This window comes from Primulina huaijiensis, chromosome 16 (assembly GCF_012295235.1).
Source record: "Primulina huaijiensis isolate GDHJ02 chromosome 16, ASM1229523v2, whole genome shotgun sequence".
Taxonomy (NCBI): Eukaryota; Viridiplantae; Streptophyta; class Magnoliopsida; order Lamiales; family Gesneriaceae; genus Primulina; species Primulina huaijiensis.
The window spans coordinates 16,640,447-16,653,232 of record NC_133321.1 but is presented as its reverse complement, the minus strand read 5'-3'; the positions used below and the strand labels follow the sequence as shown (position 1 = coordinate 16,653,232).

Sequence of the window (12,786 nt, the reverse complement as noted above, 5' to 3'; positions counted from 1 at the left end):
TCATGTTTCAATTGTTCTAACAAACATCGACAATTGTTTTACTTCAACATTTATAAATTAAACGAGTTCAAACTCAGGTTACCAAGAATACTATCTCAAGTGTGTTTCGTATAAGATATTCACGCAAAAGTCATAGCGCAGAATAAAAAAAATATTGATGAACCGTAAAATGTTTTTGTTGAATTAAAATGTTCGCCTATCCGGATAGAATGATCCCAGACTCCATAACCGAACGCATATAAATAACAGGAGCTAAAAGACTACTGACTATTCTTGTTTTCTTCAACTGCTTCACAAATATCTATGTCGAGTAACATAGGTGGTTTCTCTGATTTTCCGCGCAAAAAAATCTCGAATATCCACAGTATATAGCAATAAACTACATACCCCAGAAAAAATACTATGTTTTCCACATACATGGAGCCTACAAGATCCAGACATGAAGAATGACAGGCCAATAAGTTTTCACTTTCAAGATCCTTGAAATGGGAACTGCCTATTTGTTGATGTGATGCAGAAATTTGAATCGAGGCAGGACACGAACTTTTCACCTCCAAGATTCTCATGCAAAAAAGTGCCCATTTCTTGATATCCCTTGATGTCATACAGCTTTTTGAACAGGGGATGTTTCTTACATTCGAGAATCAGTCATTTTGATGTATATCGAATCTCTACTACTGCCAAATCCAATCCATCTTTCCAAACACCACTTTAATAATTTTGAGGGATTTTAATTTAAGATATAATTGTTTATAATGGCATCATACACGGACAGGAGTAGCAGTGGCAGTAGTAGTATTATTAGTACCACCACTTTCATGCCAGGGCGGATAGTTATTGCCTTCGATGCCACAAAAAATCGCAATTTTCAGGAGTTGAAAGATATTATTGCTCATATTCGTATGCGGCGTGACATGATTCAAGAAGCGGATAGCATTACCGTGTTTGGAGTGTTGCATAAAGTACTGCACCCCAGTAAGTCTGTGCATTAATCTGATTAGTGGCCAGGGAGGGAGAGAGAACGAGAAATTAAGCATAAATTTGATTAGCATTTGAAATGAATGTTTGTGCAGTGGGTTTTCAAATTCAAATTGGCTCCAATTCTTTTGTTGGAACTCATGCTCGTGCGATCAAAGAAGATGCATCAAGAAATGTTGATGCATATGTTGGCATGCTCCAGCGCAGTGTAGTAGAATATGAAAGTGAAGGGGTAATATATTTTACTTTCAAATTCTTATTCAATCTAAACAAGTTTGGTACACTTTCTTTCTTTCTGCACTATTTAGTCAGGTCTTTATTATGTTACTTTGATCCAAATCTGTAGCATGCCCTCTAGATTACTGGTAAAAATATTGTGATCGTTCTGATATTTCCCAATGATTGTGTATTTTTCGTTCGTTTTCACCGTTATGTTCCTCGCAGGTTGAAATTGAAGTCAAAATTGCTGTTGGTGCTCCAATAGAAAAGGTTGTCGTGCAAGAAATCGTATCTTCAAATGCAACATGGGCTATACTTGACAGGTATCATTCATTGTTGTCTTTTCTGACAACATTTTTATCCTCAATGAGCTGAATTAAAAAAATTTCTCCGTTTACTATACATTTTTCTCAATTTTTTTTATCATTGCTTGTCTGATCTCCATACTAGATTTCCTATTTTTATTCACGGCAAATTAAGAAGCACAATTAATCATTAATCAGTAATATATGCTCGAGTTTCCCCTTAAAAGCATACCTAAAACTTAGTGTGTCACAAGGATAATTGATAGTTTAGCGTGCCAGGCAGCTAAGAATGGAATTGAGGTTTTATCTTAAGCACATACCTTGCAAGGTCGCTATGGTCCTTGATAACTTGTCTTTGGAGGTTGTGAGACCATATGAATCAGACAAGTTTAAGGAAATTATCAAGCACAAGCTGCTTTACTCGCTGTCAAAGCCTGTTCTACTTCGACCCTCTCAAGACAACGAGAGTGACAAGAACTCCGTTATTTCTCTATCCATGGATTCCCCCAGAAGCTCCAATGCTCCCGGTTCAGCATCATCATCCATGTCGCACTTCAAGGATAAAAAATCTTTCTTGCAAGGTGAATTTTGCCTCAAATTCTCATCAAGGATTATCAAGTTATGAAATGCTTATCATGCTGAAACTTATGATCTCTGCCTCTTTCTTGTTCTTGCATGTAACATATACTTTTAATAGGCAGCTCCTATGAACATGAAAATGGATACGACTCTCCGCAAGTGATAGTAGAGCAAAGAAGCCTTGAGAATTATTCTGAATCGCCTGCTTTTGCCACTACTAGGAAGTCGAAAATGAGGCACAATTCAATGGGATGTAATTATTCTGAAATACAGGAGGCAACAGATAATTTTTCCAAAGAGAATTTACTTGGAGAAGGTGGATATGGAGTAGTGTATAAAGGACAGCATCAAAATGGGCAGCTCATGGTTGCGAAGGTGAAAACTGAAGCAAGGACAGAAAGTTTTGCAGAATTTCAGTCTGAAATAGATGTCCTCATCTCTGCACGTCACAAGAACATTGTGATGCTTCTCGGTCATTGTTACGAGGAAAACCTTAGCATATTGGTTTATGAATATGTCACCAATAAATCGCTGCAGTGGCACTTATTTGGTAAGCAAAATTTTCCATCTTAAAATAGACCTCCTTGCAACCTCACCTTCGTGTTTAATAGTTTTGTTTTCTTGTGATAGATAATACAGAGCATGTTCTTGAATGGAAACAGAGACAATCTATCGCCATTGGAACTGCAAAAGGGCTGCGTTTTCTGCATGAAGAGTGTCGAGGTTCTCCTATCATTCATCGGGATGTGAGGCCAAGTAATATATTACTCAACCAGGACTTTGTTCCCTTGGTAAATCTTTGTGGCTGTTGCCTTCATTTATAAGTTTTCATGCCCGAACTTGGTAGAATAGTGGCATCACGTTGCTCAATACTCTCACTATTCCAAGAAGTCTATAATGAAAGATAAATACGAGTTCAAGATCTTTTAGTATCTTCTTTAGATGATCTCTTAAGGCACCTCTTGGCTCATGGAATGGGATGATAAGGATCTAAGATATAGGGATAATAAATTGATAGATCATTGATATGAATGACATAACTATTTTTAACTCCAATTGTTTTAATACTCAAGCCAAACTACGGATGAGACATGGACGTGGAGTCCTATCCTTCACACCAAATGGTGCAATGGCAGAAACTTCACCATCCTTTTTGCTTTGAGTTGTCTGGTGGTCAAATTATGCTTTACATCTTTTAACATATTCATTTTATTCACGCACAGCTGGGAGACTGCAACATAGCGAAGTGGAAAACGAAAACTATACATTTTCACGGTCTCATGTAAGCATTGATTTTATACTTTGTGATGAAAAGGGTTACTTTTATGGGACAACTGTCCCTTTTGCCAACTCGAGATGAATGTTTCTTCTCACCTAAAGCAGATATCTAGCGCCAGAGTATAGGGAAAATGGGATTTGTTCTACGTGCATAGATGTCTATGCTTTTGGAATTATTCTGATACAAATGATATCGGGACGTAGAGATGTGGTTCCGACGAGAGACAACCAACAAAGGTCTCTTAAACAGTGGGTATGCTCTTCCTTTCACCTCTTAATTGCTAAAGCTAATGTGTTCGATTGATCATAATTTTTTTTCTTTAAATTTGACTGACGCAGTATGTTTCAAGATTGATATGCAAGCTATCAAATGAAATAATTGTGACTTGATCTTATTCAAAATAAGCTGAAATTGGTTATATAATAAGATACCAATGAATATCTGCTATGGTGGTGTTCCAGGCTTTGCCATTAATTCGGAAACTGGCATTAGCAGAGCTTGTTGATCCTCGTCTTGGGAGCTCGTACAGCACACACGAACTCTGCCAAATGGCTGCTGTAGCATACTTATGTGTTCAAACCAAACCTGCAATGCGGCCAACAATGGGAGAGGTGAATGAAATCTGATAAATCTGAGGGTTTACATACTATTTTTGTGTGACTCTCTCTGTACAAAAGATTCTTTATATATATTCTTTGACAATTGTGTTTATATTTAAACAGGATGCTTTTTGTTGTAATGTGATAAAATGTATGGCTGGTTGGAAATTGTTAACTTGATATATCATGCTACATTAACGTTTCCCTTCACTTGCTCCAGGTGTTGCACCTTCTTGAAGGGGAGAGCGATCGTCTACGCCACTTTACCGAGCAGCTGATGCTCCATCTTGACAACATACAGAGAGACCGACTTAGCTGAGGTGATATTACCCTATACTTCCAGTGATAGTATATTCAATTCTCTCTTTTCAGCTTCCATTTTTGATCTCTTCGTTGCTTGGGTTTTGAATATGATTCCACATCACATGATAAAGAATAGCTGGAGACCCCTTTAGCTAGATTTCCTACATTTCTTTACCAACGGTTGTCTGCTTGACATGATCTAATTCTGCCCAGATTCAAGGCTTAGATGTCGGTGCCCGGTACAAGCATACAATCTCACAAGAAGTTCTGACCATCTTTCTAGCAAAAATTACATGAAAACACTAATGTTTAGAAGCTGATGCCTCGTAATCATTCTGTGCCTACATTTTTCAGAATAAAACCTTTCAAATGAATATCCACTTCTAGGAAGGAAGTTGTGGCGAGGCAGGCCCTCTATTATTCTAATTCTTCCATCTCATTATCAGATAATTATTCCATTTGTTGCATAAATTGTTCACAATAAGTTAAGTGAGATTGACAAATGGGATCAGAACATATCATTTATCAGGACAAAGTTCAGTGCAAATTTCTTTTTCCTTAAATTTGTGTATCTTTATCTTTAAACTCAACCCCAAAAGCTAGTTCAAAGAGAAATGATTGTCCAAACTCATATATACAACTCCCAAAGATTTTATCCAAACAACGTGGGACAACTAACATGATATCAAAACATATCATTTATCATGACCAAATTCAGTGCAAATTTCTTTTTCCTTAAATTTGTGTATCTTTATCTTTATATATATATATATGAGAATGGGAGACAAGAAATTGAGGGGTGCATGTGGAGGTACATGGATAATTTTTAATAGAGCACTACAGCACTGTAGATAAATGTGGTCAACTTGAGGAGCCAACTGTGATCAACTGAATGTGATGAGTAAAATAATGTTTTTTTTTTTTTTTGTTTTGATGCAGAATCTTGGTAAAAATGAACTCTGCTTCGATGGATCTTCAAGAAATTGCATATTCTAAAATGGAGTAATGTGTGATTTTCAAGTGATTCTAGGCATATATGTGCTTGAGATCAGAGTATTGTATAAAGTTATCTTGAATTTTATGATTTTAGAATAATATTAACATATTTATTGCTATTACATAATTTACATAATAATATATATACTAGTGCTTTTCCAAGCTTATATAGATGACATATGTATATATATTTTTTATTTTTAAATTAATGATTTTTCATACTTTTTATAAGGAGTGATGAAATATCTAAAAATTTAAAAATATAGATAACTGTATGATTGAATTTAAAAATACAAGTATCAAAAATCATCAGTAAAGTTATATAGTAAGAGTAATTGTAATTTTAAATTAGACTTCACCAAATCAATTATAAGTTAGTTAGTTTAAGTATTCCAATTTTAATTAAATAACTAGTGAACCAAGCACATGCGTAAAATGATGATTATAATTTATATAGGTACTGAAGTGATAATATTATTTTTCTTATTTCATTAAACTATTATTTTTATGTATTTTATCTAATTATAAATGCGCATGAAAATTACGAAAAAAAATTTATATGTATAATCTAATAAAATTTGATAACTGATTAAATTTGAGAATTGAGTTATAGAGAAAAAGGGATAGGGAGGTTACAGAAAAAATAAGATAATTTAGTAATTTGATATGTAATTTAAAGAAGATGTGAGTTATATTTTGGGGAAAAATTGAAAGAAATTTTGGTATGATTTGACACATGAAAACGGTTATTATGAGGTATAAAATAATACAATTATAATAATAATGATAAAATTAGTTAAATAATATCGGTCAACTTTTTTTTTAAGAAAATGATCACATCAAGTGTATTTGAAATAATGGAAAAATTGGTTAAATAACTTCGGTCAACTCTTTTTTTTATGAAAATGACCTCCTCAAATACACTTGGATAATAAAAAAAAAAGTTGACCTAGGTTAAAAAAAATTACCCCAATAATAATAATAATAATATATGGAATCATGAATTGATAAAGTAAATTATATTTTTTATCCACCGTCAGAATGTCTGCTTTTTACGCTAGGACCCTGAGCTGAAAGTACTTTCACAAAAGTAACTTGTATGTTTTTCATTTGGTCATGTTATCAGTCAATTTACAGTTGTATTCAACTAATTTGCCCATTTCAATTTAGTAATTGAGTGTTGACGTGACGACAGACATTGCTGTAGTGTCTGATATCACATCAGAACTACGAAGAAAAATGACAAAACCTGAAGAAAAAAATATGAAATGGTGGATTAAGACTGTGAATTAACTGATAATAAAATCAAAAATGAAAATTATGAACTTGTGACCAATTGGTTACATGTTCAATTCTCTTCAACGCCTTATTTGACGAGTTTGTCACACATTGTTTGTTTAGTGTTGTTTATCTGATAGATGTAATTTGCAGACTATTGTATTTAGTCCGATAGCTTATCCAAAAGCTGTTAGCGCTGCTTTCACATGATGGGATATCTAGGCCTCCTAGACCTGCTGAGTATGTACCTATGAATAACGATTGCAAAAACAAAAAAAGGAGAAGATAAAATCATGTAAAATACAAGAGAAAACTGTGTTTTTTCTTATCTGATACATAGAATTGACTTTTACAAATAATGGAAGTAACACGATTGAAGGCATGAACAGATGAGATTCCAAGTAAAGTTCATGCCTTTTTGTGAGCTCCTTTGGCTTCATAGTGGTGTTTCAATTTGTGGTTGAGGTCCACCCACACTAATGCTAAAATGCGGGATACTGTGGAATCGATGCGTAATAAAGATTTGACACGACGTGGATACAATTTACGATAATTTTAACAATTTGAGATTGCATTTAAAAAATATATTTATATTCTAAAAAAACTTATATATTCATTCATAAATATGGCGAAAATTNAAGACTACACAGGTCATGAGGGCTCACTCTTGTCGTTACACTAAGAGATCTTTGGGTGAAAATACTTACATTACATATACATACAACTCGCAAACATATTCAAAATCTTCTAAATCTTTTTTCCTCTCTGTCCATTTTAATACTTGTAAATGAAACCGAACTTGAATACACTTAATATGAACGAGTATTTACTATTTAGAGAGTTTAAATATGGGAAGGTGAATAGTCTGATTCATTATTCTTTATGATATAGAATCAACGCATGCATATCCAATTGGTTACAATTAATTTTGTTTTAACTGGAATAAGATTCTATTTCTATTGGTTAAAAAAAAATATGCCAAGTTTGATCAGCAATTATCCACCATTCATTCGTGGTGTAGGTTTATATATATATTATTGATGGTTCCAAACTGTGTCAAAATAGCAATAATCATGTACTTAAATTAAATATTAGTTAATTAATTATGGTAATTGTTGAAATAGTGAATAGATTTTGATTGATTTGCTTAGTCAGCTATGCCAGATTAATTCGAGCTAGTCCTCTTTAATATCAAGAATAAATGATTACGTATGTTTTGAATTGATGGATTAATTAAACGCTTGACTAATATTCATGGATTATATTTTCCTTGTCGATACTTTTCTGAACGAACATGTTGCACAAGATTTTTCAGTAGAGTTATTTAACTAACGTGATTATATGATTTACACGATACAAACAGAAAAATACAGTTGAGTTCCCGGTTCATTAAAAATAAATAAATGATTGAATCCCCCACCTCATCATTTTGTTAGGTGTATATTTTTAAATTGCATCATTCTTAATTAAACATCAAATATGACTGTTGGATTGATTTGATCTATTTTTAAAATATATTGACACATATTATTACGAATATATAATATTAATAAATTATTTAAATCAATATATATGTATGCGTACGTGAAATCCAAATTCATTGATGAGCGTAGCAGTGAAAGCCCAAGAAGGAGAGTGGATTGGACACGTCAAATGTCACAGGAATCCATGGTTTGATCGCCACATCATTATGTTAGTTACCACCGTACTCTGTGTCCGAAACAATAAATCTCTGCTAAAATTCATTATTCTTCTTTAATTTGTCACGCACTCAAGAGTGTTTATTTCTGAATCCAATTGCCACCTGCGCGAGATTCATCCTTCAGTTTCAGAACTCAGGTGATTTCATGCTCTTGATTTCTGATGTGGGTTTGAAGAATATATATATATACACGCATGATTTTTTGTATGTTTCAGATGTAAATCAAGGATTCTCCTTGAGGGATAGGTGAACGAATCTTAACTATTTTATATGTTTAATTTAATTTAATTCAAGACTTCAAATTGTTTTCTGGGGTTGACTTATCGTTTAAAATTTGTTTATCTTGGTATATTTGAGCTCTATTTCTTGCTTTACTGAAAATGATTTTCCCATCACTTTTGTGTCGGTTGGCTTTGTTGGTTTTATTGATTGTCTTTGCGAAGCGATATTAGTTTGATGGTGGAAAATCAGGCATCTCTGTAATGGTCGTTATATATATTTAGCTGCCTTTGTTTTTCTGTCAGCCGACGTGGGAATTTATATTTGCTTTGGTTTGGTGCCAAACTGAAGTCTAAAAGGAATTCAATTCAGGGGGAGAAGCTTTATTTGGTTTTGTCTTTATTTTGAAAATATATATTTTTTTGAGAAAATTTAAAATTTTTAGGGGGTGTCTATCTATTATCCCTGGCCAGAGTCTATTAATTTCCAGTGTAGAATTTTGGTGATTTAGTACTTATTCCAACTAAAACCTTCTATTATTATTGAGTGGTGGTCAGGTTTTCCGGCCTTAATCTCTCTAATGGCTCTTATACCACAGTATGATATATAGCTTAATTCATAAGTTGATTACAGTCATTATTCGACTTTGTGTACATGTGTCAGTGGTGCGTGCACGATAGCATTTTGAAATGTGAGTATTATATCATTTGTAAAGATGGTCCATTCGGAAATAAATAAAATAAACTGAGTGTGATACATGGCATGATATCATAATTTCGTGTTCCATGTCAATGTGTTTATGTTGTCTCCTCATTGTGTTCGTGCATGAAAATTGAAATTTATTTTGTTTTCGTAGCTAGTTGTGTATAAATATTGGTTCAAATTGGTCTTACTGGTTATTATTTTAGGTAATTTGTGACTGTTTAGACCACAACTTATTGTATCTTCTTATTGCAGTCGGATCGTTTGTAATATGTAAATCTTTTGTCCAAAGAATCCAAGGAAGGATCACTTTTTAATTAACCACTGAAACTCATTACCGTGGGTCCAATTAAGGTAGCCATCTCTGATAAAAATTTCAGCATTTCTTCATTGTTTTGATTTAGTTTTCAAGGATTACCTTACCCAAGAAGTGTCAGTGTGATGATACCATTTGACTTCTTGGTTAACCGTCTTTGGTGTTTGATGCAGACAAGATAATATGGGTTCGTGGGCATACTTTGATCCTGAATACGAGACATTAAATATCAGAATAAATCCTCCCCAGTTCAGTTTCAAAAACTTTTCTACTTTCTGTTTGACACATCTTGTACATGTTTCTGTTCTTTTTCCTAACTCCAAATGAACTCCCTATTATGTGCTACTATTTTCTTATTTTCTACACTCGAAGTATTGATCGTTGAATCATATGATCATCTGGTTTTGTGGTTTTAAATTGTCTCAGTTTACATGTTTCAGGGTTTCTGTGGACAACTCTAGTTGCAAGGACTGTACTCTGGTCAAGGTAACTTCTTACTCGTGTTCTAAAGGGTTGAAATTGTGAATTTGCTAGTTCGATAATATTAATGTTTATGTGTTCCTCAGGTTGACAGCATGAACAAACCAGGGATTCTGCTTGAAGTGGTGCAAATTCTTAGTGATCTTGATCTTATTATTACTAAAGCCTACATCTCCTCCGACGGCGGCTGGTTTATGGATGGTACGATACACTTCATTGTGAATATTTATTGACTCAAGTGATGAAAATGAAATGTCAATAATATGCATCAATAAGCAATGTTAAGAAACTAAAGGTGCACGATTGTGTTTCTTCAGTACTCAGCTGTACATTTTGTTTATCTTTTACTCGTGCATATATATTAAGAACTCGAGTGTGAGTCAGACGCTTCTTTCATGACTAAATACTCGTTTTATTTTCTGTCCTCCTTCAACAGTGTTTCATGTCACCGATGAACAAGGGCGCAAGATTAGGGACACACAGACTATTGAGTACATAGAGAAGGTTTGATTTTATCTAAACTGTTCATTGTTTTCACATTAATCCGTTTCTGCGCAGAGGAGCTAACAGGCTCATGTTGAAATCCTGTGAAATAGTTTTTTTTGGAGTCTGAATGGGGGAAAGAATTCGATATGTCTCAACTATACGAGGCTCGTAGGCACTAACTAGCATACAATCGGGAACACTTTCATGTAATCTATAATTTTTGTTGTATAGGCTTTGGGACCCAAGGGCTACACCTCAGGCATATTGAAGGCTTCTCCTGAAAAGAGAGTGGGAGTGAAATCAATGGGAGATTACACCGCCATCGAGCTTATAGGCCGGGACCGCCCCGGTCTCTTATCAGAGATTTCTGCGGTGCTTGCCAATCTCCACCTCAATGTTGCTGCTGCCGAAGTATGGACTCATAACAGCCGCATAGCTTGTGTTCTATATGTAAATGATGACACAACATGCCGTGCAGTGAATGACGCATCTCGATTATCATCTATTGAGGAGCAGCTCAAAAATATTCTTCGAGGCTGTGGGAACGAAGAAAATGTTGCTCACACGAGTTTCTCGATTGGTTCCACACATATTGACAGACGACTCCACCAACTATTATTTGCTGACAGGGACTACGAATGTACTTTCTTGGAAACTAAAGAGGATTCGCCCCCGTCATTCAAACCAAAGGTTGTGATCGAGAGGTGTGAAGAAAAAGATTACTTGGTGGTGTCTGTCAGGTGCAGAGATCGACCGAAGCTTATGTTTGATATTGTGTGCACTCTCACGGATATGCAGTACGTTGTTTTCCATGCCACTATTTCATCAGACGGCCCACACGCTTCACAGGTATTTGCTTGGTTTCTTTTCTTGAATTGATGTACATAATGATTCATTGATCATTTTGGGAAGATGGGAAGCTAGAGACCTAAGCTTTAGGATAGAACTCTCTACGTATTTCACAACAGTGAGTGGGAAGCCGGGGGGTTACTAAGGTTTGGGGTTTGAAACTGCGTTTAAAAAGACTTGAACGTATTTTCAGTTAAGAAGGGTCCGAACATGTAAAAATAGTTACCCGAACTCTAGATTGAATTCGAGATCGAGATCGAGATCGACTTGAATGCCTATGACACTGTAAAGCTATGTAGTAATGAGAAAAACGCCCTTCAGTCTCAATAAAATTAGCTGTGAAAATAAATATGGATAACATCGTGATTAAACAAAGTTACACGCAGAAAAATAAATAAAAAATATCATTACTCGAGCTCGAGCAGGTAGGCGAGTACTCGAGTTCAAGCTGAGTTTTGACCATTCTATTGAGGACACTAAACTTGTAGGAATATTTCATTCGTCACATGGATGGTCGCACATTAGATACCGAAGAAGAGAAAGAAAAGGTCGCCAAATGTCTCGAGGCCGCAATCCGACGACGAACAAGCGAGGTAACCTCAACAATCGCCCTCCTGAATAAGTCGACCTAAACTTTTTACATATCTCGAAACATGATTGATTACATGTTTTGGAACGTTATATCAGGGCCTAAGTTTGGAAATATGCGCCAAAGACCGAGTAGGGCTCCTGTCGGAAGTGACTCGAGTGCTCCGAGAAAATGGGCTTTCCGTCACGAGAGCAGGTGTCTCGACTGTCGGAGAGGAGGCCATGAACGTTTTCTATGTGAACGATGCGTCTGGGAATCCGGTCGACACCAAGACCATCGAAGCATTACGAAAAGAAATCGGGCGCACAATGAGGGTTAATGTGAAAAAGGCTCCAATAGATATTAAAGCAGCTGAAGCAGGTGGATGGGCTAACACTAGCTTCTTCTTCGGAAGTTTGTTGGAAAAGTTCCGCTGCTAAATATAAATATTTGTACATAATTTGTCTTTCTTGATTTGTACCGTATTGAGACAACTTCTGGGCTAGTTTCTATGTGTTAACTGTACACATACTAGGAAAAGATTGTAATAAAAGCTCGGAATCCGAATATATATATATCTATTATATATATAAATATGTGACTTTATATGTGAATTTCCATTTATCTCCTTATTAATTACTTGTTTTATTAGTTACTTGTTTTTAATGTTGTCTAACTTATTAATTGCTTGCTTTTAATGTTGTCTACCCACATTATCAATTTAGATTTATTTGTTTATTTTTTATTATGTAAATTAGTATTTGATCTCTTTTATGTCTACTCACATTATAATATGTTATTTTTAATCAAATGATTTAGATTTTTTTATTTATCTTTTCTTACTTCAATTAAATTAATTAAAATTTAAAAATAATTCATTGTTGAATTATGAATTTTCTTTGGTGTCTAATTAATTTTTTTATCATGT

At 34.6% G+C, this 12,786-nt stretch overlaps 2 protein-coding genes across 4 annotated transcripts; both read left to right on the top strand.

The window, feature by feature from the left end:
- Positions 1-656: 656 nt before the first annotated feature.
- LOC140961907 (uncharacterized) lies at positions 657-5,330 on the top strand. 2 transcript variants are annotated; one of them, XM_073420685.1, is made up of 11 exons: positions 657-975; positions 1,074-1,210; positions 1,423-1,520; positions 1,782-2,083; positions 2,200-2,631; positions 2,712-2,872; positions 3,305-3,363; positions 3,465-3,612; positions 3,822-3,971; positions 4,180-4,279; positions 5,202-5,330. In XM_073420685.1, exons 1-10 carry the CDS (start codon positions 756-758, stop codon positions 4,276-4,278), a joined length of 1,806 nt encoding a protein of 601 aa, XP_073276786.1. In that variant the 5' UTR covers positions 657-755; the 3' UTR covers position 4,279; positions 5,202-5,330. The 2 variants fall into 2 exon arrangements, with proteins under 2 accessions (XP_073276786.1, XP_073276785.1); XM_073420684.1 differs by lacking the exon at positions 5,202-5,330 and having other exon boundaries at positions 4,180-5,180.
- Positions 5,331-8,134: 2,804 nt separating this feature from the next.
- Positions 8,135-12,427, top strand: LOC140961829 (ACT domain-containing protein ACR3). 2 transcript variants are annotated; one of them, XM_073420558.1, is made up of 9 exons: positions 8,135-8,375; positions 9,415-9,513; positions 9,654-9,723; positions 9,916-9,961; positions 10,042-10,156; positions 10,392-10,459; positions 10,673-11,290; positions 11,779-11,883; positions 11,978-12,427. In XM_073420558.1, the coding sequence occupies exons 3-9, from the start codon at positions 9,659-9,661 to the stop codon at positions 12,296-12,298; spliced, it is 1,338 nt and encodes a 445-aa protein (XP_073276659.1). In that variant the 5' UTR covers positions 8,135-8,375; positions 9,415-9,513; positions 9,654-9,658; the 3' UTR covers positions 12,299-12,427. The 2 variants fall into 2 exon arrangements, with proteins under 2 accessions (XP_073276659.1, XP_073276658.1); XM_073420557.1 differs by having other exon boundaries at positions 9,649-9,723.
- The last annotated feature ends 359 nt before the right edge of the window (positions 12,428-12,786 follow it).

Excerpts from the sequence above, each read along its gene's own strand:
- LOC140961907 (XM_073420685.1), top strand. The coding sequence starts at position 756 with ATGGCATCATACACGGACAGGAGTAGCAGTGGCAGTAGTAGTATTATT. Across the intron at positions 3,364-3,464 it reads ATACATTTTCACGGTCTCAT|ATATCTAGCGCCAGAGTATA; the intron begins GTAAGCATTGAT and ends CACCTAAAGCAG. Across the intron at positions 3,613-3,821 it reads AAAGGTCTCTTAAACAGTGG|GCTTTGCCATTAATTCGGAA; the intron begins GTATGCTCTTCC and ends GTGGTGTTCCAG.
- LOC140961829 (XM_073420558.1), top strand. The coding sequence starts at position 9,659 with ATGGGTTCGTGGGCATACTTTGATCCTGAATACGAGACATTAAATATC. Across the intron at positions 9,724-9,915 it reads ATCAGAATAAATCCTCCCCA|GGTTTCTGTGGACAACTCTA; the intron begins GTTCAGTTTCAA and ends TACATGTTTCAG. Across the intron at positions 10,157-10,391 it reads CGGCGGCTGGTTTATGGATG|TGTTTCATGTCACCGATGAA; the intron begins GTACGATACACT and ends CTCCTTCAACAG.